Here is a 23,883-nt window from a genome sequence, read left to right on the forward strand (position 1 = left end):
AAAAAATATTGCAAATAAGATAATGGTTGTACATTCCATAGCCACAAATTCCCCCCTATCAGTCTTGGAGTTAGAATTGATGGGACAGGGCTCCTGGTGTGGTCACATATTTTACCACAGGCTCCAAATTGGAGTTGCAGATAATAAAATAATGAGGAAAGGAAGAATGCTGGGGTTTTAGGCTGGAAAAAGGTTTAATTGTGCACTTCCTTACAGTATTTTTCCATGTGCTTTTAGTTAATAAAGCCATTAACTTATGGAAAAGGAGAGGTGAGGCTGGGAAAAGCCTTCAGGAGGTGGAATAAGTGAAGTTCCTGCAGATTTGGTGAACATGGAAACTCCTCTCTTGTTGCTCTTTTGGGTCTCAGCTCCCCTATAACCGAGGGCACTGAACTGACCCTAAAGCTGCTGATTTCTGGTTTGGTTTTTTCCCCACTCCCATTTTCAGGACTTGCAGGGGGTCCTTGGAGATGCCAGTTGTGAATATTTTGTTGTTTATTCCTTTGTTTGAGCTGTGGCTCTGCCAGCCCTGCTGCTCCCAGGGCTGGGGTCTGGCAGCCAGACGGGAGGGATGGAGGGGAGAGGGGAAGGTGCTGGATGGGATCTCAGGGTTCCTGGAGTTTCTCACCTGCCATTTGGACAGAATGTTTGTGCTGCCATTCAGCCCTGTGCTTTGGGTGATCACATCACCCTGAAATCCTTCTCAGGGCTATTGATCCATAGGAATTCTGGGAATTCTCAGGCTGGAGCTTTGTGGCTCTGTTTTGTCTCATGTAAGGAAATGAGGTTTCAGATCTCTCCTTACTGGTGGTGTTTTAGTCTTGACATGTTCATTTTTATTTTTTTTCTATAAAGTTTAATAATAGTGGAATAGAAAAGTGTTGGAATGGAAGGGAATTTGGGAGGATATATTCTGCAGAAATCGGGCTAGGGAGGGACAGAGATGAGGGTGTAGGCATAATGTCTTTTAGGAAATACATGTGTTTATGACCACAATGAAACCCTTTGAAAGAAATACAGCTCTGTGTGTGTGGAAGGGGAAGGCAGGGTGTGGGACTGGAGATCATTGCCAGGAAACAACCTTGCTGCTTTTGTCCTGCTGGAATGAGCAGAGCAGGAATTGATTGCAGAGGCAATCCTCACCCTTCTCTACCCTCACTCTGCTCCTGGTCTCCCCCGTTCCCCCTCTCCAACTCTCACACACACAGAACATTCCCTTTTCCAGCTGTGTTGGAAGCATCAGCAGGATCCCACTGCTGCTGAGGGGAGGGGATGGAACAGTGTCCTGGCCATGCTGGGGACGTGGCTGTGACACAGCTGCAGCAGCTGAGGAAACAGCACAGAGGAAGGAGCCCCAGAGGAAAGGGCCTTTGTAAATTATTCATGCTGGCTGCTGTGAAAGCAATAGAATTAGATTAAAATTGAAATATAAACATACATCATGGTAGATTTGTGGACAGAAAGGAGCTGGGCTGTGTGGGATGTGGAGGCCACAGTGCCAGTGCTGAGTCCAGCCCAGCAGCACCGCAGAGCTCAGCCTGGGCTCTGCAGCACTGCCCAGGGGCTGCAGGGGCTGGGGGAGCCTCTGGGGCTGCTGGGGCTGCAAACTGCTCTGGAGAGCCTGCCCCGAGTGCCTGGGGCTCTGCTGCCTTTGATTGGAAGGTCTGGGGGTGTCTGTGCTGCACCCCTTGGTCCAGCTCAGGATCACCAAAGGCTGAGCTCCCCTTTGGAGCCATTCTTCAGCCTCTGAGGAGGGCAATCCCCAGAGCTGTGCTGGGGCTGCTCTTGTGTGTTCCCCTTTGAGCTCTGCACAGGTGCTTTTAAACTTTCTTGAGGGAAACCTGCAGCTCTGGCCAGCACTGATGGAGGTGCCGTGGGAAGCTCCTGCCTGGGCTGGGCTTGGAGGCTTGGGTGCCATCTGTGCTCCTGCTGTGCTGTGGCCAAATTGCATTTCCAGCCTTTCTGGCTCAGCTGTTTTTCATTAAATGGAGTTTTCCTGAAAGTGCCTGTCCATAAATGCTCCTTCCCACTCAGCACACTGGGGTTCCCAGCACTGCCCCAGCCCCTGCACGGTGAGAAACAGGAGCTGGAGGATGTGGGGTGCTGGAGAACTGTACAGAAGGACTCTTCTCTCTCCCTCTCTCAGTGAATTCTCAACTATGGCCATAAATTATTTAGTGGTGGTGGTGAAGAGGGAAGGGAGAAAGGGGAGAAGCAGGTTTAATTTCAGGCACTTCTGCCAAAAGAATGGATAGAATGGTTTTGAAAGGTGTGAAGGAAGGGTGGAAAAACCCCAAACCAGTCCTGCAAAATGGCTCAAATTACCTCAGCCTCAGCCTGGAGCTGAAAAGCAATTTAGTGCAAGCAAAGCTTTGCACCTCAGAGCAGAGCCCCCAAGGGAGCTGTGGCTGCAGCCCCCACAGGCACTGGGGGGTCCTGGGTCCTTCTCCATCCTGTGCCTTCTTCTGATGTGAGTCCCCTTGCTGCACTCGGTCTGTTGATCCATCCCAGCAAAGGGGAAGATCCAAGGAAAGCCACCTGTGAGTCCTCTCTGAGCGATGGCAGGGGTGTAACTCCAGGTTACTTTTAATGAGCATATGCCAGTTGAAATGAATAAAGCACATTTTCTCCCACCTAGTGCTTTGGATGCAGGTTATAGTTACTGCAGGGTTTTATTTCTTCCCTTTTGTGCAGGATTGCTGTGCCATGTCAGGATGTATCATTATGAAGTTTAACTGCCCTGTGCTCCAGGTCAGGCTTTGGTTCCTGTAAGGCTTTTCTGAGTTATGAAGTGGTACCAATAATATCTTTTCAGCCTGGAAAACTCTTCCAGAGAGAGGCTGATGGAGGGAAACGGGCTGGAGGGCAGGCTCTGACCTGGGCTGGACCAGACAGAGTAATTGTGTCTAATGCCTGCAGCACAGGACTGGAGCAGTGCCAGTCCCAGGAGCCTTTGGCTCGTTGGGGGGCTTAGAGGGAGAGCAGAATCCTCGGGGAAGAGTTTTCCACTAGCCTTGGAGAGCCTTTGGCTCGCTGGGGGGCTTAGAGGGAGAGCAGAATCCTCGGGGAAGAGTTTTCCACTAGCCTTGGAGAGCCTTTGGCTCGCTGGGGGGCTTAGAGGGAGAACAGAATCCTCGGGGAAGAGTTTTCCACTAGCCCTGGAGAGCCTTTGGCTCGCTGGGGGGCTTAGAGGGAGAACAGAATCCTCGGGGAAGAGTTTTCCACTAGCCCTGGAGAGGTTGGAGTGGCAGCTGGTGTCCCAGGAGCAGGGAGAGCCGGGGCACTGCCAGCCCTGACCCCTCAGGCAGCGAGGGAGAGCTGATTTCCCCACAAAGCCCGTTCCTGTGACCCTGTGGGCTCTCTTGCAGTGCACGTGCCGCAAGGACATGGTGAAGATCTCCATGGACGTGTTTGTCAGGGTGCTGCAGCCCGAGCGCTACGAGCTCTGGAAGCAGGGCAAGGACAGTGCCGTGCTGGACCACATGAAGCCCACGGCCCTGAGCAGCCCCGAGCTGGACGCCTGGAACGAGACCAAAGCGGAGCTGAAGGCAAAGCTGCTCCGCAGGTAAGGCCGGAGAGGGGCTGAGCCCTGCCCGGGGGCAGCTGCTCACGTTGGGAATGCTGCGCTTCTCCGCTGGAGATGCTTCAAACTCTTCTATTTTCTGCCTTTGTTCTTTTCGTACAGCTCCTCGTGCCGTTTGTCTGGGCTAATGTGTCTCTCGTGGTCCTGTTTCCTTCCCATGTTATAAAAGCACATGCTTTTCAAAGTGGGACACTTTGTGCTCCCTCACATCTCATCTCTTATCCTGGAAGACAAAAAAAAAATCTACAGTGAACATTTAGAGCTTCACTGATCAGAAAGAGGGAGTTTAAAAAAGCCCATCAGTTGCAAAGGGGATTTTATGCATGCATTTCTGTGCTTCCTTTGATCTTTGTACTAATTTTCTACAAGTCTGTGATTTTTGTGTGTTACAGCATGCTTGAATTGAAAATTTGGCATGCTAACCTTTTCCTGTTGGAATCTTGCTTTATAGGATAGGAGATGAGGAAGAGGACAACAAACACCGGTACGTGACTTCTCTCAGCAACGTCATCCCCTTCATTCTTTTTCCTGGCAATTCCTTAAATAGCAGCTCTGGGACTCTTCCTCAGTCACTGAGTTTTCTGTGAAAGCCCCCAGGAAATCTTCAGGCCTTGAGGTTCCTCAGGTTTCACCTTGGTTTGGGTTTCTGTGATCTCCATCCCTGGAGAACCTCAACTGTCTCATGGTCTCGTGTTTTTCCCTCTTGAGCTGCTCTCCGGGGCTGGCAGGGGTGTGTGGTGTCCCTGGGCTGGGGAAAGGGAGCTGCCCACTGGTGGAAGTGCTGCTGCAGTTTTGTGACTGTTCAGGTTCCTGATGTAGCTGCTGTGCACTGTGGAAGGTGCTGTACGAGCACCCTGGATTATTTTCCCTCCCTGAGCCTATTACCCAGCAGAGGAGCCTCTGTCTCAGCCTGAGCCTATTGCAAAAGATCCAGGTGCTTTTTTTGCTTATCTGTTCAGCGTCTCCTGGATTATTCCAGCATTATCCTGGAGCAGTTTTGAAGCTGTTCAATGCTCCTTAGCTGTACTCTCTCCTGTGCTTATGTCTTTCCAAGACATGGTTTTACTTGAAGCCTGACTTTTCTCAGCAGGATGGAGGGATGGGATTCACCTCTGCCCAAACCTTCACAGTTGTAGCTACTTAATTTAAGTCACTTTGTGGTCTGTTCTTCAAAGAGTACAGACGCTGCTTTTTTGTCAGCTCTCTTGGAAAAATGGAGCTTTTAAACTCTGCAGAGAGGTGTTATTTCTTCTCTAAGGTCAGTCAGACTTGGTTACCTTAAAAAACCCAACTTTGTTTACTTTATGGCTTCAGCAAGAGACTGTTTTAGTCCAGTCCCATTTCATTTCTGGTGTGTGAATTCTGTCAGACACAGAACAGCTTCTGGAAGTGCTCAGCCTTCAGCCCGTAGCTCTGAAAGCACTTTCTTTAAATGCTGAGCTTTCTGCCTCTCTCCCCCACAACCCCTGAGTGAGAAGAGCACTGCAAAACAGATCTTTTTTTCTCTCCTGTGAGTATAAAGCTCTGTGCTGTAATTTTTGCCTGGCACTTCCACACCACAGAAACAAAACACACTTTGCTAAAACCAGCCTGTAACACTTGATTCTACTCCTCCTTCAGCCACAGAACATTCCAGCTGCAGTGGCAAAGCCTTACAGCTTTATCTTCACCTCCCACCCTGCACTCCCCTCCCAGGGAAGGTGCTGTGTTCTTGGAATATGGGTGAGGAGCAGAGCTGATCCTTCTGGGCTCAGCCCCTGTTCCTGCTGATGGCTGTCCTGCAGGTGTGAAGGCACCAGCTCTTCTTGGAGGGCCACCATCTGCTCAGAGTCTGGCAATTAGAGGTCCCTGTGCATATGGAGCAACTTGCTTTTCTATTCATCATTCAGCTCAGGTTGAATTTTTTTCTCCCTTCTTTGTCAGTTTAAAGGCTGATTGAGGGCTCTTAACTCTGTTGTGCTCCAAATGTAATTAGCAGCTGAGTTTTCTGGGCTCTGAGGATGGGAGCTGCTTTTTAGCTTTTCTAGACTTTGGGACTGATGAGTAAAGTGTGTTTTAGTCTTTGTCACATGGTGATGGATGTGAGGCCATAAGGAAAACGCAGCTTTCAACCAAAGAAGAAAAGTGTCTACATGCTGAAAATGGGGAAAAAATCACAACTTTCTGAATCAATCCTTTTGGAAAAGGAGAGCTTGTTAGATTTAAACCTGAAATTCAAGGAGCAATTCTACAGATTCTGTAAAGCCCTGTGCTGGGGCTGGCTGGGATGGAGTGACTGGGATTTGGGGCTCTGAAGTTTTGGCTGTTGCTTCACAGTGTCAAGGCTTTATCTTGTCCCACTCTGGCCCAGTGGGACCCTGGGGGTGGGGGAGAGCTGGGGAGGGGACCCAGCTGGCCCCGAGTGGCCAAGGGGAAATTCTGTGCCATAAAATGTGATGGGGAGCAATAAAAACTGGGGGAGAGGAGGAAGGAGGACTGGCTGGGCACTGCTCTGCCTGGGGAGGTGGTGAGTGGATTTCCTGGGCTTCTTTCTTTCTTTCTTAATCCTTTCCTTCACCTATTAAACTGCATTTGTCTTGACTTTAAAGTTTCTGGCTCTTGGTCTTCCAATTTTCCCTCCCTGTCCCTCTTGAGCAGTGGGGAGTGTCTGTCAGGGTACAGTTCCCAGCCCAAAAATCTTGTCCTGGCTTCTGAGTTTCCGTTTCTCTTTGCATTGTGGCTCCTGTAATCTTTGCCTTAGTGGCATTTGCTTTAAAAAGAATGAACAGCATTGCTATTGCCTCCTTAGTATTTGTCTGTTCTTATTAATATGCATATTTTTTAGTTAGATTTCTTCAAGGCCTTGGACCTTCTGAATTTACTGCTGAAAAATCATAGACTGCCTATTGATTTTGCTGTGAGCATTCATTAGAGTGTGTTTTTGGGAACTGGCAGTGCTGGGTAATGTCTCAGAGCTGGAAGATGATGTTTTGCAGACTTCCAGCAGTTTGCCAAAGGGAGGCATGGACAGAATGAAAAGAAATAATGGAATGGAGGCAGAGGATGAAAGAGAGATTTAAACAAGTTTTCATCTGTATTTTGAAATACAAGCAAAATAGATTGAAAACACAATTAAAATCACTTTAACTGCAGCTTGTGAGCTTACATTAGTAATGGTAGGAAAAAGCTCTTCAGGAAACCCAGACAATTAATGGCTGCTGTGAATGGATCTTAAATGTTGTGTTATGCAAGGTTCATCTGCTCCCTTTCAGATATCTCTTTTGCCCTGTAGCTATTTTAGCTACCTTGTGTTTTCTCTCCAAAGAAGATCCTTTTGTTTTTTATTCAGCTTTTTAAGTCAGTGATGGTTTTCTATTTTGAAGGCTGTTCTTTTATGTCAAATCACACTTCTGTACTTTCAGGTCTCACAGAAAAAGGAGTCAACCCAGAAGACACAAAACAGAGGATCAGAAATCTCTTGGGGATGTCATGGCTATTGAAACTGCCTTGGAAGATGTGAAAGTAAAAGAGGAGCTGAAGAGGGGGCCAGATCTGGAGGAAGAGGAGAGAAGCAAAGGGATGGAGGGAGAAGGTGAGGCCAGAGCAGTGAGGAGCCGGGGGGAGCTCTAAAACACCTCTGTGAATAACTTGTCTGCTGCTGTTGATTTCTGTTGAAATATCAGCAGAGTTTTCCCTGATATTAAAAACTCACTGAAATATGTCATCATTCACAGCAGCAATTGATTTTTCCCTCCCTTTAAGGATTCAATCCAAATAGCTTTTTTGGCAGGGCTTGAAAATTCTATAGGCTCAAACTATTACAGGATTGTAAAAAATATATATTATGTGAGGAATATTTTAAATTATTTCATAGAGAAACAAATAGATGTATTTTTATGTCCTGCTCTGAAAAAGAATGATTTGTGCAGTGCCTTGTGCAATTCATCTTTCCTCTTCCCCTCCCTTTGTTCCCATTTTTCAGAGAGCTCAGTTTGGGTGGGATCCACAGCTGCTGCACGAGTCCCACTTGGGTTTCTTCAAGTTTAGCTGGGGCAGGGAAGCCTTTCAGCTTCCTCTGCATGAAATATAAAACCTTTGCTGAAAATAAAACCAGGCCATGACAACTCCCAGTCCTTTGGGATTCCTTCTGCACATCCAGTCCCCAGGCCTGAGCACGCCCTTTGTGCAGGGGGCTCTTTCTGTGGCACCTTTTTCTTGGCTGTGTAGAAAAGGTTGGAGCTCTTGCTGGGAAAAAGCTGCTTTTCCCTCCCTGACGTGTGGTGAAGTGGATTTTGTGTCTGTGACACGCTCACTCCCTCTTTGAGGCTTCTCCAGCACTGCTTACAGGGAATTAATTTACATCTATTGTATATATCCATTATTTGTTTAGCATTTGGAGAAACTGATGCTGCAAACTGTTTAGAGAACCTCGATAATGATCATAAAGGAAATCTGTGGAAGCTCTGGGAAGAGGATTGCGGGCTTTGTTCAGTCTCTCAGCTAGACAGTGTATTTTCTCTTTTCATGGGAAATAAGGAGTTGGAAAACCATTGTTGCACAGTGCAGATACTTAATTTCTATTGCCCTAAGCTTGAGAGCATCAGCAGTGTGTTAAATTGTCTGCTCTTAGCTCTTGTACAAGTTTAACACTTGATGCTTGTAATAAATGGCCCGAAAATGCTGATTTTTCTTCGGAGACGAGAGATAAGTGACAAGGACAGATCTGAGATCATTAGAATGGCCAAGGAATAATAAAAACCCTGTTCTAGCTGAATGGCTTCCAAATCATACACTTCCACTACTTCTGAAGAGCTCTGTAACTCTTGGCTGAGGAGGGAAAAGCTTATTTTCAGCACCATTGCAGAAGTGCCACTGGAGCAAACTCCAGCTTGGTGTGGCTGCTTGCAAATGTTCAGCTTTCCTCCTGCAATACAGCAATTAAATCCCAATGGCTTCTCTAGTTTTCCACATCCTGCTGTCTGCATTGCCTCTCACCAGTGTCTTAGGGTTTCATCTTGAAGTAGAAAACAGCATCTGCTTGGATGGCCCTGCTTGTGGTAATTCTGCTCCCACCCCCTCCTGCACTTCCTTTTCTTTATTTCCCTGGTTTTAATTTGACTTCATTTTCTATTACACCAGAAGACATGACCTTGAGAAGGAGAAAGAATGAGATTTCAAAGTAGTCATGGTTCCAAAGTAGGTCTTGTGCTTTGTGTTGGTTATTTGGACAAGCTGAGTATTTATAACTCGAGGTTTTCAGGATTTCTGACCCAGATCCCTTATGGTGTTTACTTTTGGTTGTTGTGACTCAGCTTTATATTCATAATTTATTATGTTGCTATTAATACATTTAGAATTTTAGCAGGTTGTCTTGGGATGTTAGGAAGGAGAGTGTTGAGGCTTTGCCCTTGTCTGGGGGTGCTGGGCAGAGAAATCCCCCTGTGAGTCAGCAGCTCTTCCCTGTGGGGCTGTGCCCAGGAGGGGAACTGCAAACCCGAGTGCCACCTCCAGGGCTGGGGGCTCCAAACCTCCTGGGCAGCCCCTTCCAAGCCCTCCCCACCCCTTCCAGGGAGGAATTCCTGCTGGTGTCCAGCCTGACCCTGTTCCCTCCTGTCCTGGTGTCCCCTGGGAGCACAGCCCGACCTGGGGCTGTCCCCTCCTGGCAGGAGCTGTGCAGAGCCACCAGGGCCCCCTGAGCCCCCTTTGCTCCAGGCTGAGCCCCTGCCCAGCTCCCTGAGCTGCTCCTCAGCTTCCTGAGCTCTGTTGAGGATCCAGATTGTCCCTGGGCAGGCAGCACAGCGCTGCCACTCGTGTTCCTTGTGTCACCTTGTGTCACCTGCAGTTCCTCGTGTCCCACCACAGCTGCCAGTCCTCCTGGGTGGAAGGACAGAGAGACATTCCTCTCTTAACCTGTCTGTGCATGTGTGCCTTCAGATCCTTTTCCTTCCTGGAAAGCCAGATAGGCTCTTGGAACTTTTCCTCCCTTTTTCCTGGCTTCTGATTCCACAGATTCACTTGCAAACTCGTTTGTTCATCTTAATGCAAAAACTTTCAAGCACAGTTCTCAGTGCCAGCTGCTGTCAAATTACCCTTTAGAAGTCAATAAAGCTGGTGAATGGCATTTGTGGTGCTGTTGGGGAGAGAATTCTTGGAGTGTATAGAGAGTAAATATGATCTGGTTTTGTGCAACTGGGGAGAAATCCAATTTGCCTTTCATTCAATATGTTTGTTTCTCTAAGGAAATTCAATATTCCTTTCTCTGTGATAGAACAAACCAGTTTATCTGAGGGACTGCCTACATGAGTACAACTGTAATTATTTGAGCTGGACTTGTTCCCATTTTTATAAGTTAGTGTAAATTGTAAATAAAGTGATCAGACTTCTGGGGAATGCTGGGGTTGAGGTGATCCCTAGGGGTTTCAGCAGGGATTTTGGCACTTTATCCTGTTGTGGGATTATTCACCCTTCTTCATGCAGAAACCTCTGTTGTGTGATGGTTGTTCTGATTTTCCATTCATGGCTTGGGCTGGTCACGTTTGGTGGAGCCTGAAGTGGAGGGGCCTGGGTGGGTTGGGGTTGGTGAAACTTCTTCCCTGGGGTGAGCAGGCTGTCCCTGATTATCCCAGCCTGGAGACTCCCCCTCAGTGGAGAGCAGGAATTTTAATCCCTGCTGTAAAATGGGAGTGTGTGAATGCCTTCACAGGGAAGAGAGGTGGGGAGGACTTTTACAGGGCAGTTCTGCCTCTGGTGACAATGCTGAGATGTTTATCTGCTCGAGAAGTGTTGTCACATCCATGAGGGCTGTGCAGATAAACCGAGTGACAGAGAGCTGGGAGAAACAGGGACATGGGTGTGGGGAAAGGGTATCTCAGGATCCAGTTGAGCTCCGTGCTGCCCCTGATTTGTGCTTTAAAGGCATTTTTTAAAGAGCTTGATAGCAGAAATCTTTGGGTAATAATGATTCAGGTGTCTTTTTTCAGTCCTTCATTTCCTGGGGCTGTTGGGTGCATTGACACCCAGTAATGCCCAGATAAGAGCTGTGCTTGCAAACACAGGGAGCAAGAAACTACTGATACAGAATGGGAGTCTCCAAACTCTTTTGATTGCACCTCCTTATCAGCAAAAAAAAATCTGAGCACACCTCCTGATGTATGTCTTTATTTATATACACATTTATTCATATATAGCAGAGGAATACACATGTACACGTGTATTTCTGTGCTAATGTGAATATACAGAAAACAGAGATTAGAAAAGGAAGGCATAAAGATAAAAAATTACTGTTTAAAATACTTATTTTATTAATGGTACAAAAATATTTCATTCCTGCACCCCAGTAGATGGTTTTGTGCCCCTGACTTTGGAGGACAAAAAACTTGAAGCACAGAGTCGTGGCTAAGGTGACATATTACAGGTTTTTTGGCACACTCTCCAGTTTCCTGGGGATTTAGATATTTTCCCTCCAGGAAATGTTGCTTTTAGCAGCCTTTGTGTTCCAGTCAGGAATTTAATAGTCCATAGAAATGACACAAGTATTTTCTTTCTGAATTGGCTTCTCTAGGTCAGTGCTGAGGCACAGCTGAGTGTGTGCAGCTTTCAGAGCACCCGTTGGAAAGCAGCAATTCCATGGTGGAACGTGCTGGCCCATCAGGGAGCTCTGGGAAGGGAGAGAAAGCTGGAATTCCATGGTGGAACGTGCTGGCCCATCAGGGAGCTCTGGGAAGGGAGAGAAAGCTGGAATTCCATGGTGGAACGTGCTAGCTCAGCGTGGAGCTCTGGGAATGGAGGGAAGGCAGTAATTCCATGGTGGAACGTGCTGGCCCAGAGCTCCTCTCTGGGAAGGGAGGGAAAGTTGGAATTCCATGGTGGAACGTGCTAGCCCAGAATGGAGCTCTGGGAAAAGGGAGGGAAATGCTGAATTCCACGGTGGAACGTGCTAGCCCAGAGCTCCTCTCTGGGAATGGAGGGAAGGCAGTAATTCCATGGTGGAACGTGCTAGCCCAGAGCTCCTCTCTGGGAATGGAGGGAAGGCAGTAATTCCATGGTGGAACGTGCTAGCCCAGAGCTCCTCTCTGGGAAGGGAGGGAAGGCAGTAATTTCACGGTGGAATGGTGGAACGTGCTAGCCCAGAGCTCCTCTCTGGGAATGGAGGGAAGGCAGTAATTCCACGGTGGAACGTGCTAACCCAGAGCTCCTCTCTGGGAATGGAGGGAAGGCAGTAATTCCGTGGTGGAACGTGCTAACCCAGAGCTCCTCTCTGGGAAGGGAGGGAAGGCAGTAATTCCATGGTGGAATGGTGGAACGTGCTGGCCCAGAGCTCCTCTCTGGGAAGGGAGGGAAAGCTGGAATTCCATGGTGGAATGTGCTAGCCCATCAGGGAGCTCTGGGAAAAGGGAGGGAAATGCTGAATTCCACGGTGGAACGTGCTGGCCCAGAGCTCCTCTCTGGGAAGGGACGGCACTGCTGCACTCCCAGAGTCTGGCTCAGCGCTCCATCCCGGAGTTGGGGGCTCAGTGGTGTCGCCTTTCTCTCCACAGGGGAGTGCAAGGCCAAGGCGCGGCCCCCGAAGGCCAAGGGCGAGCGCAAGAAGAAGCAGCAGCCGTTCCCCGCTCAGCCCGCGCCGCCCGCCCAGCCGCCCGCCGAGGCCGGGCCGGGCCCCGCGCGGCCCCCGGGGCCCCCCTCGGCGCCGGGCCCCGAGCGGCCGCGGCCCGCCGCCCCCCTGAACGTGGTGCGGCCCTCGGAGGCGCCGGCCGAGGAGGACGACTTCAGGCCGCGGCCCATCATCCCCATGCTGTACGTGGTGCCCCGCAGCAAGAAGGTGGTGTTCGACAAGGAGCACATGTCCTGCCAGCAGGCCTTCGAGCAGTTCGCCACGCAGAAGGCGCTGGGCTGGCGCCAGCAGGGCCCCGGCAAGGAGCAGGAGCAGGACGGCGCCGAGGCCGAGCGCGCCGAGCTCGCCGCCGAGGTCAGTTCTCGTGCTCCCCGGCAGGAAGGAGCCATCAGTCTGACTCCACAGATTCACTTGCACACTCGCTTGTTCGTCTGCACGCAAAAACTTCCAGGCACGGTTCTCAGTGCCAGCTGCTGTCAAGTTACCCTTTAGAAGTCAATAAAGCTGGTGAATGGCATTTGTGGTGCTGTTGGGGAGAGAATTCTTGGAGTGTGTATTCAGGTTCTTGAAGGCTGATTTATTATTTTATGATACTATATTAAAGAATGCTATACTAAACTATACTAAAGGATCCAGAAAGGATACTTACAGAAGGCTAATGAGATAATAATGAAAACTCGTGACTCCTTCCAGAGCCCCAACACAGCTTGGCTGTGATTGGCCAATGAGTTAAAACAATTCACATGAAACCAGTGAAACAATCACCTGCTGGTAAACAGTCTCCAAACACATTCCAAAGCAGCAAAACACATGGGAAGCAATGAGATAATTATTGTTTTCTTTTTCCTCTGAGCTTCCCTGGAGAGAAATCCTGGGCGAAGAGATTTTTCCAGAAAATGTGACTGTGACAGTCAGTGGCTCACAGGCTGTGGTGGCCGGCGTGAGGACAGTTCCAAGGCCAGGCTGGGTGCAAGCACCACCTGGTCTAGAGGTCCACAGCCCCGTGGCAGGGTTGGAACTGGATGGTCTTTTGGGTCCCTGCCAAGCCAAACCAGTCTGGGACTCTCTGAGTCACAATTTCCGTGGAGTTCCCAGCTGTGTATGGGGTTGAGCAGACTTTTCACGAGCTGATGGAACTGGCAGCTTGCAGATGTTCTGAGGCTGTCCTGATTTGAAGAAAACTCTGTAGTTTACCCAGCTTCTTAAGAGTTGGTGTTGGCTTTTATCTGCTCCAGGAGCTGGCTTGGAAGGCTTCGGTGGTTCAGCCAAAAGGCAGAGAAAAGTTTTCTGTGTGAACCCAAGAACTCTCTTTGACAGGGGCTCTGACTCTCTTGTCCTGTTCCCTCCTTTGGGGTGCCCATCCAGCTTGTTGTGCTTCCTTCCAGGCTGCTTCTGCCTTCTCCAAGATGAAGATGGAGATCAAGAAGAGCCGCCGGCACCCGCTGGGCAAGCCGCCGACGCGCTCGCCGCTGTCCGTGGTCAAACAGGAGACCTCGAGTGACGAGGGTGAGTGAGCAGCACCAGGGACCTGGGGTGTCCTGTCTGAGCAGGGAATTGCAGCAGCCTTTGGCAAAACTGGGTGGCCTGAAGCTCTGTGCTACACGTAGCTGGTAGGAAATGCGGCGTGTTCCCGTTTTGATAACCCAGCTGGAAACAAAACTCCTCTGTGGGAGGTGTCACTTCTCACCTCCCACCCTTTTTTCACTCAAGAAAAATATTTTGCTGGCTGCAGAATGAGGCAGCATTTTGGGCAAAGGGAAAAAAGAATTTGCAGAAAATAATACCTTAAAGGCAAAGCTCTGTCTTGGGTACTGCAGCGGGATAGGAGCTGGTCCTTGGAGGCAGTGGAGGTCAGATCTGCTCTCCTGTGTGAGGAAAGTTCAGTTCTAACTTTCTGCTTGCCTCCTAATTCATATCATTGTGGGGGTCCAACCTTCCTTGGCAGAGGCAAAAATGAGAATTAAGATGTTTTTTGGTGTTTAAGTGTACATCACTGATTCTTCTTTCCCCACATTCCAGTCTCCAACAGTCTGGACCAAGGGGAAAGAAACGATTCTTACTTCTCACTGTTTTGTGGTGTAATTTCCCACTTTGAGGCCTTTTCCACATTACTCAGAATATGGACAATGCCCCAATAAGGAGCTTCTGTGTGCTGGGTCAGGCATGTGGGTGCAGCTGGCAGTCCCTGCTCACAGCTCCTCATTCCAAAGGACATCATCTTTCCCATTCACCCTCCTTCAGGAGTGCATCCATTGATTTTAGAGCAACCTCCTGCAGGAAAGGCTTCTCCTGAGCTCACAGAGCTCCTTTCCTCACCAAGGAGAATGCATTTGATGCCTTCCAAGTGTGTAACATGAAGTGAAGTGTGCACAGGCAGCTGAGACTTGTTATCTTGTTTTGGTGTGAGACCTTGGAACCAGCTCAGAGCTGGAGGATCCTCATTAGGCAGATTCTTCTCACTGCTTTGACTTGCTGGATGCTGTTTGGGGACTTGGCTGTTGGAGCAGGAGCAGCTCTCATGGAAGCTGGCATTTCTTGGGGACTGATTTACAGCTCTGCTGGGCAAAATCTGATCAAACAGATTCTTCCCTCCCTGCCAGGGAATAGAGGCAGCTCTCTGCACCCCAGGCTTTTTCAGGGAATGATGTGCAGGATGAGCTGCAGGCTGCAGGAGGAACAGCGAGCATGTAAATTAAGGGAATGCACATATTACACAAAGATTCAGCCCAGACAAATTGTTGGCAATGTGGGAGCCATCCTTAATGCCTTGTGTCCTCCTGGATCCATCCTGGGAGGAGCCCAGGTGATAGCACACGACAGCCATCCCCTTTCTTCTCTCCCTCTGTCACTCTGGATTAGGCTGCTGCTTTTACTGCTTTCACTGGTGTCATAAATCCTGCTCTGTCACCTGATGTGCCTCCACTGAAATTTGGAGAAATGTGGGGTTTGATTCATGTCTTATAAATAAACACTTTTTAGAGGGTAACCCTCGTATGAAATTTGACAGAGCCACACACACAGCACTTACCACCTCAAAAAAGGGATTCATCAAACACAATAAAATTTCCACATTGTCTGACAAATATGTTATGGGCAGCATTTAAAATCTGAGATGTAAACTCAGCCATTAACATTTTACTCCAAGTTCCTTGTATCCTTTCAGGTAACCCAAGAGTCAGAAAATCTTCAGAGGGAGGGAGAACTGGGGAGGAGACTTAAACTTGTAGAGCAGAACATAAACTGCTTATTTCCAGTAATTAACAGTGAAGCAGTGAACAATTTGGTTTAATGTGCTGAGCTCTGGGGATAATGTTCTTCCAAGATGGTTTTGAGTTCCCTGTTCTTTTGGAAACTTTGCAGATTGGTGATGCAGGGAGTGATTTACACTCAGCCTTGTGTGGAAAATGTCTTTAACACTTACAGTGACTCAAAACTCCTTCATAGGGAAGGGTAAGGAACTGGGACCCCCAGACTGCCACGGATGGATTTGGCAGTGCTTTAATCGTGAAATGCCAAGGACCTTTGAAAGGTTTATAAAATAAAGAATTAGCAAACTAATTAGCAGGAGCAGTCGCTGGCAGAGCTCTGGCAGAGCTGTGGATGCTGGGGAGTGCAGTGGGAGGTGCAGTGCTGTGGGAATGGCTGTCCCAGAGCCCTGGACCAGGGCAGCCCCAGGCAGGGTGGGTGTGTGCAGGGCAGCTCTGGGATGCACCTGGCGAGGGCTGGGCCAGCCTGGGGCTGGGAGCTGGGAGCTGGGAGCTGGGAGCTGGGAGCTGGGAGCTGGGAGCTGGGAGCTGGGAGCTGGGAGCTGGGAGCTGGAGCTGGGAGCTGGGAGCTGGAGCTGGGAGCTGGCCTGGCCCAGCAGCACCAGCTGCATCCCCAGAGCACACAGCTCCCTGCTGCAGACAGGAAAGGGGCATTTCCTTGCACTGGAGTCATGTGGTTTGAACTTACCAAAGTTCAAATTAAATCTTCATGAAAGGGATGGTGGAGGTTTCACAGCTGGAAAGGGGAGGGAGTTACAAAGGCAGTAAATCTCCATTCTCTCCTTCCTCGTGGCCAGTTCCTTCAGGCCACTGCTGCCCCTGTCTTGTGTATGCTGTCCCTAGAGGGGAGATCCTGCCCATTTAAGGAAGTATTTGGGGCACAGGCATATGGGAGACCACGGAGGAGTTGAATGTTTTTGTTTATTGCACTTCTTGTGTTGTTGAGACCTGAGCTGTTTAACTCACCCTTGCTCCTTTTGCCTCTTCTAACCATAAACTCTTTTGTCTTTACTTACTGCTCATTGTTTGGGACTTTTTTTTCCTTTTCATTCTAGAAATGTTTCCATTTTCTGGAGAGGAAGATATGAGTGATCCAGAGGCTTTGAAATCTTTACTTTCCTTCCAGTGGAAGAACAAAGCATTTAATTTCCCAGCTGAAAGGAAGTTCAATGCAGCTGCTGCCCTGAGTGAGCCATACTGTGCTGTCTGTACCCTCTTCTACCCCTATAACCAGGTAATTCCTCATCACAGAGTCAGGGAACCATTAAGGTTGGAAAAGACCTCCAGGATCAAGTCCAGCTGTCAATCCCCCAGCACTGTGTTCACCCTAAAGCCACGTCCCCCTCTCTGTATCCATGGATTTGTGTCCATGTGTGTTTTGGGATGGTGACCCCAGTCCTCTGGGCAGCCTGTGGCATTCCCTGGCCACACCTCCCATGAAGAGATTTCCCCTAATATCTCATCTAAACCTCTGACACAGCTCAGATGGCTGAGTTAGGATGCAGACATTTCTGATACAGACAAACCCACACAAATTTGCCCACCAAAGAAGTGTGCTTGGATTTGGCAGTGGCTGGAGCCTTTTTTGTTATCTTTCCTGGCTTCTCTGGCTTGCTCAGTGTTCATTTTGAAATCACAGTGAAAGAGCTTTGCAAACACTGTTCCATGCAGAGAAAAGTCACACCAGGCTCCTGTTTCCATACGGGCCCGAGTTGCTGAATTTATGCAAACAAGCCACAAAATAAAAATTTACTGAGTAAGCACATCCATCACCTTTTTTTGGAAACTACCAATATGCTTTGGGACACGTTATAAGCAGAAAGGCAAAATTCATCAGATGAATTAGTTATTTGTGCAGTTGTGCATTGATTTGTTCTCGCATAAAGCCAAGTCTGGCTTTGTGTGCCCACCAGGAATTCGTGCCTTAGATACTTGTAGCTGTGTTGGAAGCTTTTCCTGAGGAAAGCAGAACCCACCTCCCCCTTCAATAAAATCTCTTGATTTATTATACAGACTGAAAAGAAAATATCTGTTCTGATTGCTGGCTGTTGTGAGGAAAACTGGGTGCAGCTGAGCTGGTTTTATCCATTGCTATCAACTCTGTCATCTCCCAGAAACCTTGAAATGTCCTTCGGGAGAACTTCTTGCAGGAAAAGCAGAGAAGGATGCCAAGGGGATGGGAGAGAGGGGGGGAGGCCTTGCTTTTAGTAATATTTTCCTTTTTATTTTTCCTTGGTGTTTTCAGCTGCAATTTAGGAATTTAGATTTTTGCAGAAGAAAACCAGGGAAAGCTGCTCATTATTCTAATGCTTCTTTGAGTTTCCACAACAAATTACAGATCCCAGCTGATGCCTGAGGAAGAGGGGGAGAAGCGAGGGGGGAATCAGGATTTTAGGCTGTTTGGTGTCAGGTGTTGGGTGACCTTTCTGCAAGGGGAGTGCTCAGAGTGGAAAGTGAACACCATGGCCAGGAAGAGGAGGTTGCAGTGATGGGTTTTCTCTGCAGTCCTCACAGGTGGAGAAGGAAGCTGCCCCGGGCTCCACGGGGGAGCCGTCCTCGTTCGTGCACCTTTCCAAGTGTGGGCAGAAGACCAAGCCCCTGATCCCAGAGATGTGCTTTACCTCAAGTGGAGAAAACACCGAGCCCCTTCCTTCAAATTCCTACATTGGAGAGGATGGAACCAGTCCCTTGATATCCTGTGCCAAATGCTGCCTGCAGGTTCATGCTAGTGAGTGTTTCACCTTCCCCAGAGCCTTTGGCTCCCCAGAAACTCGGGAGTTTGTGTTGCTGTCTTTGAGTTCCTTCCTGGCAGGTTTGTACCCTGTCACTCCTATTTTTATCTTTCTTGCTGCAAGGATATCAGGAATCCCAGAAAGGTTTGGGTTGGAAGGAGTTAAAGCTCATCCAGTTCCCATCCCCTACCATGGGCAGGGAACCTTTCTCTCAAAGCACATCTGTGTATTCAAGTCCATCTTGGCAGCCACTGATCTTAAAAATACACACCAATATTCTTTTTACTGCTTATTTTGTTGGCTGATTCTTCTCTGTCTCAGAGAAAAGATTCTTTCTTTTGATACCTTTCATTTTTTGTAATAAAGCAGAACTCAAAGGCTTTATTGCACTCTTTTCTCTCACATATTTTGTTCCCATATTGTTCTACTGGGGGAGGCTGTATTGTTCCTGCATGCAGCAGAGATTATGGAGTAGTTTGAGATATATTTTATTAGTGTCTCTGATAGTGTTTGTAGTAATGGCACTTGATTACAGAAGGGAACATATGTCCGTTTGCTTCCCTGATAGTTGTGTCTAAAAGAAGATCTGATTAATCCTGGTGGAGTGTACCTTCAGTGGAGATTGTAGAGCATCCAGTTAACATTTGTGACGAATTACTGTTCAGCTGTTTGATCTTGACAGATGGGGAATCTTATTTGACTTGCATCAGCTGGAATTACTTTTGTTGTTCCAATTTTAGAGTCTGCAGGTCCCCGTGCAGCTCAGCAGGGCTGGGGAGCTGGAAGGCAACTTTTGTTTCTGCACTGAATCCCTGATTATGGCCATTTCTGGCTAATCAGGCCATGGGATGCAGAGTGGATGTGAGGAGGAAGATTTCGTCCTGCCTTCACAATTCAGGGCTCTGCATCATGTCCATCCTTAGGCCTGCAATAGTCCAGTCTATCAGAACGGTTTCTGTGGCCAAATGCTATTTAAGGACAGAGGGCTGTGGGCAAGATGATGTTAATCTGCAGGCTCAGACCTGAGATCCATCTTTTTTTAGAGAAACTCAGCTTTATATTTTGGCTGTACTCTCCCCTTGAGGGTAGGACAGGACAGGTGTTAAATCTGATGGAGGCTCCAGTGCCTGGCTGTTTCCTCGTGCTCTGTGACATCCCTTTGACTTTGCTGCAGAGAATCCATTTGCTTTTATTGCAGGATTGCAGTGGTGAGGTGTATTTTGGCTGACTGTAAAAGCAGCTGGCAGCCTGTGTGTTCTTGGGAAGTGCCCTCTCCAACTGTGCTGGGTTCCAGCAGCCAGGCCCACGGAGAGGGGAAGGTTTGGGAAGGTTTCTGGGCTTTTGAGGCACTTACAAAATCCATAAAAAGAGCATATTTAGCTTGGATTATCCTTATGGGACAGTCTGGGGTTCAGTAAATGGGACTGTTCTGCCCTCACAGAATCACTGAGGTTGGAAAAGACCTTGGAGGCCATCGAGTCCAAACGTCAGCCCAGCACCACCGCCCTCCCCAGCAGTAGCCATGTCCTGGTGCCACATCCAAGGATGTTTTTAACACTTCCAGAGATGGTGATTCCACCTCTGCCCTGGGCAGGCTGTTCCAATGCTTTACAACCCTTTCCATGAAGGTATTTTTCCTAATTTTCAATCGAAACCTCCCCTGGTGCAGCTTGAGGCTGTGCTCAGGGTCTGGCGCTCCCTCAGCTCAGTTTTGAACTGAACACCCCTGTCCCTGTTCTAGGCCTGAGTGGAATTTGCTGCCCTGATTTGCCATGTGATGAAAAGAGACCTCAGATGTGGAGAGCAGCTGCAGATCCATAGTATTGACTTTTTTTGACATGCTGTTTATCTGGTTAAGTGGATGATATTTATAAATCAGGCTGTGGTGGCAATCCCAGGGCTTTCTGAATGTCTTCTTTTAAGTTTAATTCAGTAATTTGAGATTGTTGTTCCCAGCTGAAATTTTCTGTTCAGTTTGTTAGGATAGGTGAAGGTTGGATGAGATTTTGTTAGGAGGGATAGAGGCTGGGTGGAATGAGCTGTGTGTTAGTTGAGATGCTTATCTTCAATTTTCCACTCACTTTACGAGCTTCCAGGAATCACACAGATCTTCTTTTCCAAAACTGTAATTGTGTCTTTTCCACATTGTTTTCAGTGACAAACCTCAGTGCCTTTTATAGAATTTTAAGGACTTTTTTTGTTCTTATTTCCCTGTCTTTAGAATGGGCATAATACCACTTTACTATTTTGGTGTTGTTGTAGGAGGATTTGGTGTTTGCATGTTACAGTAATTGATGCTCTGTAAAATGAGATGGTTTTAACACTTCCTATAACCATAACTTAAATACTGTTAACCATGTGGAATGCAGGTATTTAATTTCCTTGCAGTATTATTGGCCTTGTCCTTCCTCATAGCACCACTCAGCAAAAGTAACTGCTCAACCTTGCCAAAATTCAGTGCCCTTCCCTGTTCTGATGTGTGAGTGCAGTCCAGCACTGGTGGCATCACCTTGGAGCCCAGTTCCTGCCTAAAGAAGCAAAGTCTTGCTACTGCAGTCCTTAGAAAAGTGAAGAATAAATGTGAGGGATACCTGTGTGTGTGTGTGGGGGGGTTGGTTTGTTTGTTTTCAGACCTGCTGGTCCCAATTCCGATTTTGCCAGAGCCTGTGGCAAAATCCTCAAACGCTCTCAGAGTTGCTGCTGAGTGAAAAGCCATGGAGTGAAACTGAGAAGAGCAGTGGAAGGGCTGCTCTGACGGGTGCTGCTCTGTTTGTTGCAGGCTGTTACGGGATTCGCCCCGAGCTGGTGAACGAGGGCTGGGCGTGCTCGCGGTGCGCGGCCGGCGCCTGGGCAGCGGTAAGGACTGAAACAGCACCCTGGCACTGCTGGCATCACACACAGGGGGGATTCACATTGCCCTTGGCATCCCAGGGGGAGATGGGCAGGACTGGCACAGCACCCTGGCACTGCCCCCCATACACAGGGGGGGATTCACATTGCCCTTGGCATCCCAGGGGGGAGATGGGCAGTGGTAAGGACTGAAACAGCACCCTGGCACTGCCCCCCATACACAGGGGGGGATTCACATTGCCCTTGGCATCCCAGGGGGGAGATGGGCAGGACTGGCACAGCACCCTGGCACTGCTGGCATCACACACAGGGGGGATTCACATTGCCCTTGGCATCCCAGGGGGGAGATGGGCAGTGGTAAGGACTGAAACAGCACCCTGGCACTGCCCCCCATACACAGGGGGGGATTCACATTGCCCTTGGCATCCCAGGGGGGAGATGGGCAGGACTGGCACAGCACCCTGGCACTGCTGGCATCACACACAGGGGGGATTCACATTGCCCTTGGCATCCCAGGGGGGAGATGGGCAGTGGTAAGGACTGAAACAGCACCCTGGCACTGCTGGCATCACACACAGGGGGGATTCACATTGCCCTTGGCATCCCAGGGGGAAGATGGGCAGGACTGGCACAGCACCCTGGCACTGCCCCACACACACAGTGGGGAGGATTCACATTGCCTTTGACATCCCAGGTGGGGTGTGGTCACTTTCTGGGGAGGATGAAGAGCCTGGCAGAGCTTTTGTGCCCGTTCTGAAGGGGTTGTGTTCCCGCAGGAGTGTTGCCTGTGCAATCTCAGGGGAGGAGCTCTCCAGATGACCACTGATGGCCGGTGAGTGCTGGTTCTGAGGGTGTGCTCCTTCCATGCTGCACCTGATCTCCTTGTCTTGTGAATTTGGTCTTAATGCTCAGTGTAGCAGCAAGTTTTGGGGTTCTGGAGGGAGCTGTTCCTCGTTGACTGGGCAGGATGAGCCAAAGTGACTGTGCTGCCCTACACTGCACTAGGCTGCTCGACAGCAAGGCTTCTGAACTCCTGCTGAATGTGGTTGTTTCTCAGAGAAGAGTCTTCTCATAGCATTGTGCAATATCAGGTGTAGGGGAAGGCTGATCTCTCTTGTTCCAGAGGCATTTACCTTGTGCCACCCTGATTAACAGTGGATTGGGAACATTGCCAAGACTGCCAACCCCTGGAAATGTGTCCCGATGCTAAGGGAGGCAGGGAAATGTTATCTGCCCTCCTGAGCATTTCATTCCAATGATGGCAGGCCCTGATTTGTGTCTCCACTTTGCTCCCCAGGTGGGTGCACGTGATCTGTGCCATCGCTGTCCCCGAGGCGCGCTTCCTCAATGTCATAGAGCGTCATCCTGTGGATATCAGCGCCATCCCCGAGCAGAGGTGGAAACTGGTGGGTGTCTTCTGCTGGGGACAGTGGTTGGGAACAGGAGCCAAAGGCAAAAGCTGTACCTAGACAGAAAATCATTGTGTGGGTTCGTGAAGCAGCTGAGATTGGAGGTGATCTCGCTCTCATTTCCAAACAAAAGCTGCGCTGTTTGTGTCTGCTGAGCCCTGTCAGTGCTTTGACACACAAGCAGCTCTGATTTCCAGATGTGCCTTTCCTCTCTGGGAGTTTGATGTACCCTGGGCAGAGCCTGGGACTCCTTCCCACCTGCAGGCAGGTGTTAAGTGCCTGAAAGCTCCATTTACTCCAAGTACTGCACAGCAGGAGTGCAGAGGGACATGGGGACTAGAGAGAAGCTGAATTGTTCATCTCTAATTCACCTTTCCTTACAACATTTCTCTCTTTCCATCAAGAAATCTCTTGTAGAAATGAATAAACATTTCTGTGACCCTGACTGCAAGGCAAGACTGCAAGGATTTTAATACAAGCCCAGCTCCAAGTTGTTATTTAGCTGTGTGGCCTCATCCGAGGGATTAGTAATGGACGATTCATTAGCTCAGAGCAATTTATCTTAATGTTAGTTAATGCTCCATCACTATAGTGTGTTATTGCAAAATAAATTGTGCTTTTACTGCTTTTTTTGGTACAGAAGTCAGCTGGGTGACACAGTGTGGGATGGGGAAGGTGCTGGAGCAGTGATAGATGGGTTAGTGCTGATGGATTCGTTAACAGAGCTGCTACTTAGTGCAGCCAGCCCGGGTGAGAGATTAGGAGGAACCTATCCCTGCTTCCAGAGTTATTTCTCTGTTGTGCAAATGGGTTTTGTACACAAATGTGAATGTAAAAAGCATTCATTATTCAGCAGGAGTGATGGGGCAGCGCAGTGCCAGGGTGATAAATCTTGCAGCGGTGGCTCTTTATGGATCAGCTGACACTTCCAACGTGCATCCTCTTCATTACCAGCACTTGTAACGCTGAACTTAAAATCCTTTTACACAACACCACTTGTATTGCTTAATGGAGCCTCACAAGGAAACATGACTTAATTCTTTAACCCTTCCCTGGCTGCCCGGCAGTGCTGCAGGGCCAGGGCAGTGTCTGTGTGTCTGACTCTGCTGCTTTGCTCTGCTCCAAAGCAGAGCCTGTGCCTGCCAGAGCCTCTGCACGGACCCACTGCACCCATTTCTCCTTCATTTCTCAATTAAAACTGCAAAGTTTCATAGGATCCCAGAATATCCTGAGTTGGGAGGGTCCCCAAAGGCCATCAGCCCAGCTCCTGGACCTGCACAGGCACCCCAGCAATTCCACCCTGAGAGCGTTGTCCAAATGCTCCTGGAGCTCTGGAAAGAAATTTTGTTTGATTTCTTCTGTTTTATTCCATTTGCACCTCGTGTTTTCTTCCTTTCTTAGGGAACCTGGAGAATTTTTACACAAAGTGCCTTGACTTACTCAGGCCAGTGTT

General features: G+C 48.8%; 1 protein-coding gene across 2 annotated transcripts in view; it reads left to right on the plus strand.

Annotated features, from left to right (window-relative positions):
- KDM4B (lysine demethylase 4B) overlaps positions 1 to 23,883 on the plus strand; it is a 73,013-nt gene that overhangs the window by 40,358 nt on the left and 8,772 nt on the right. The window contains exons 9-18 of one of the 2 annotated variants that reach the window (XM_084221361.1): positions 3,369 to 3,565; positions 4,035 to 4,067; positions 6,985 to 7,154; positions 12,100 to 12,527; positions 13,559 to 13,679; positions 16,495 to 16,673; positions 17,945 to 18,167; positions 20,951 to 21,027; positions 21,798 to 21,853; positions 22,319 to 22,427. In XM_084221361.1, coding sequence (XP_084077487.1) covers positions 3,369 to 3,565; positions 4,035 to 4,067; positions 6,985 to 7,154; positions 12,100 to 12,527; positions 13,559 to 13,679; positions 16,495 to 16,673; positions 17,945 to 18,167; positions 20,951 to 21,027; positions 21,798 to 21,853; positions 22,319 to 22,427 — 1,593 coding nt within the window. The remainder of the gene's footprint in view (positions 1 to 3,368; positions 3,566 to 4,034; positions 4,068 to 6,984; positions 7,155 to 12,099; positions 12,528 to 13,558; positions 13,680 to 16,494; positions 16,674 to 17,944; positions 18,168 to 20,950; positions 21,028 to 21,797; positions 21,854 to 22,318; positions 22,428 to 23,883) is intronic. The other variant, XM_084221362.1, reaches the window with a different exon arrangement.

Source organism: Fringilla coelebs (genome assembly GCF_963513975.1).
Source record: "Fringilla coelebs genome assembly, chromosome: 24".
NCBI lineage: Eukaryota > Metazoa > Chordata > Aves > Passeriformes > Fringillidae > Fringilla > Fringilla coelebs.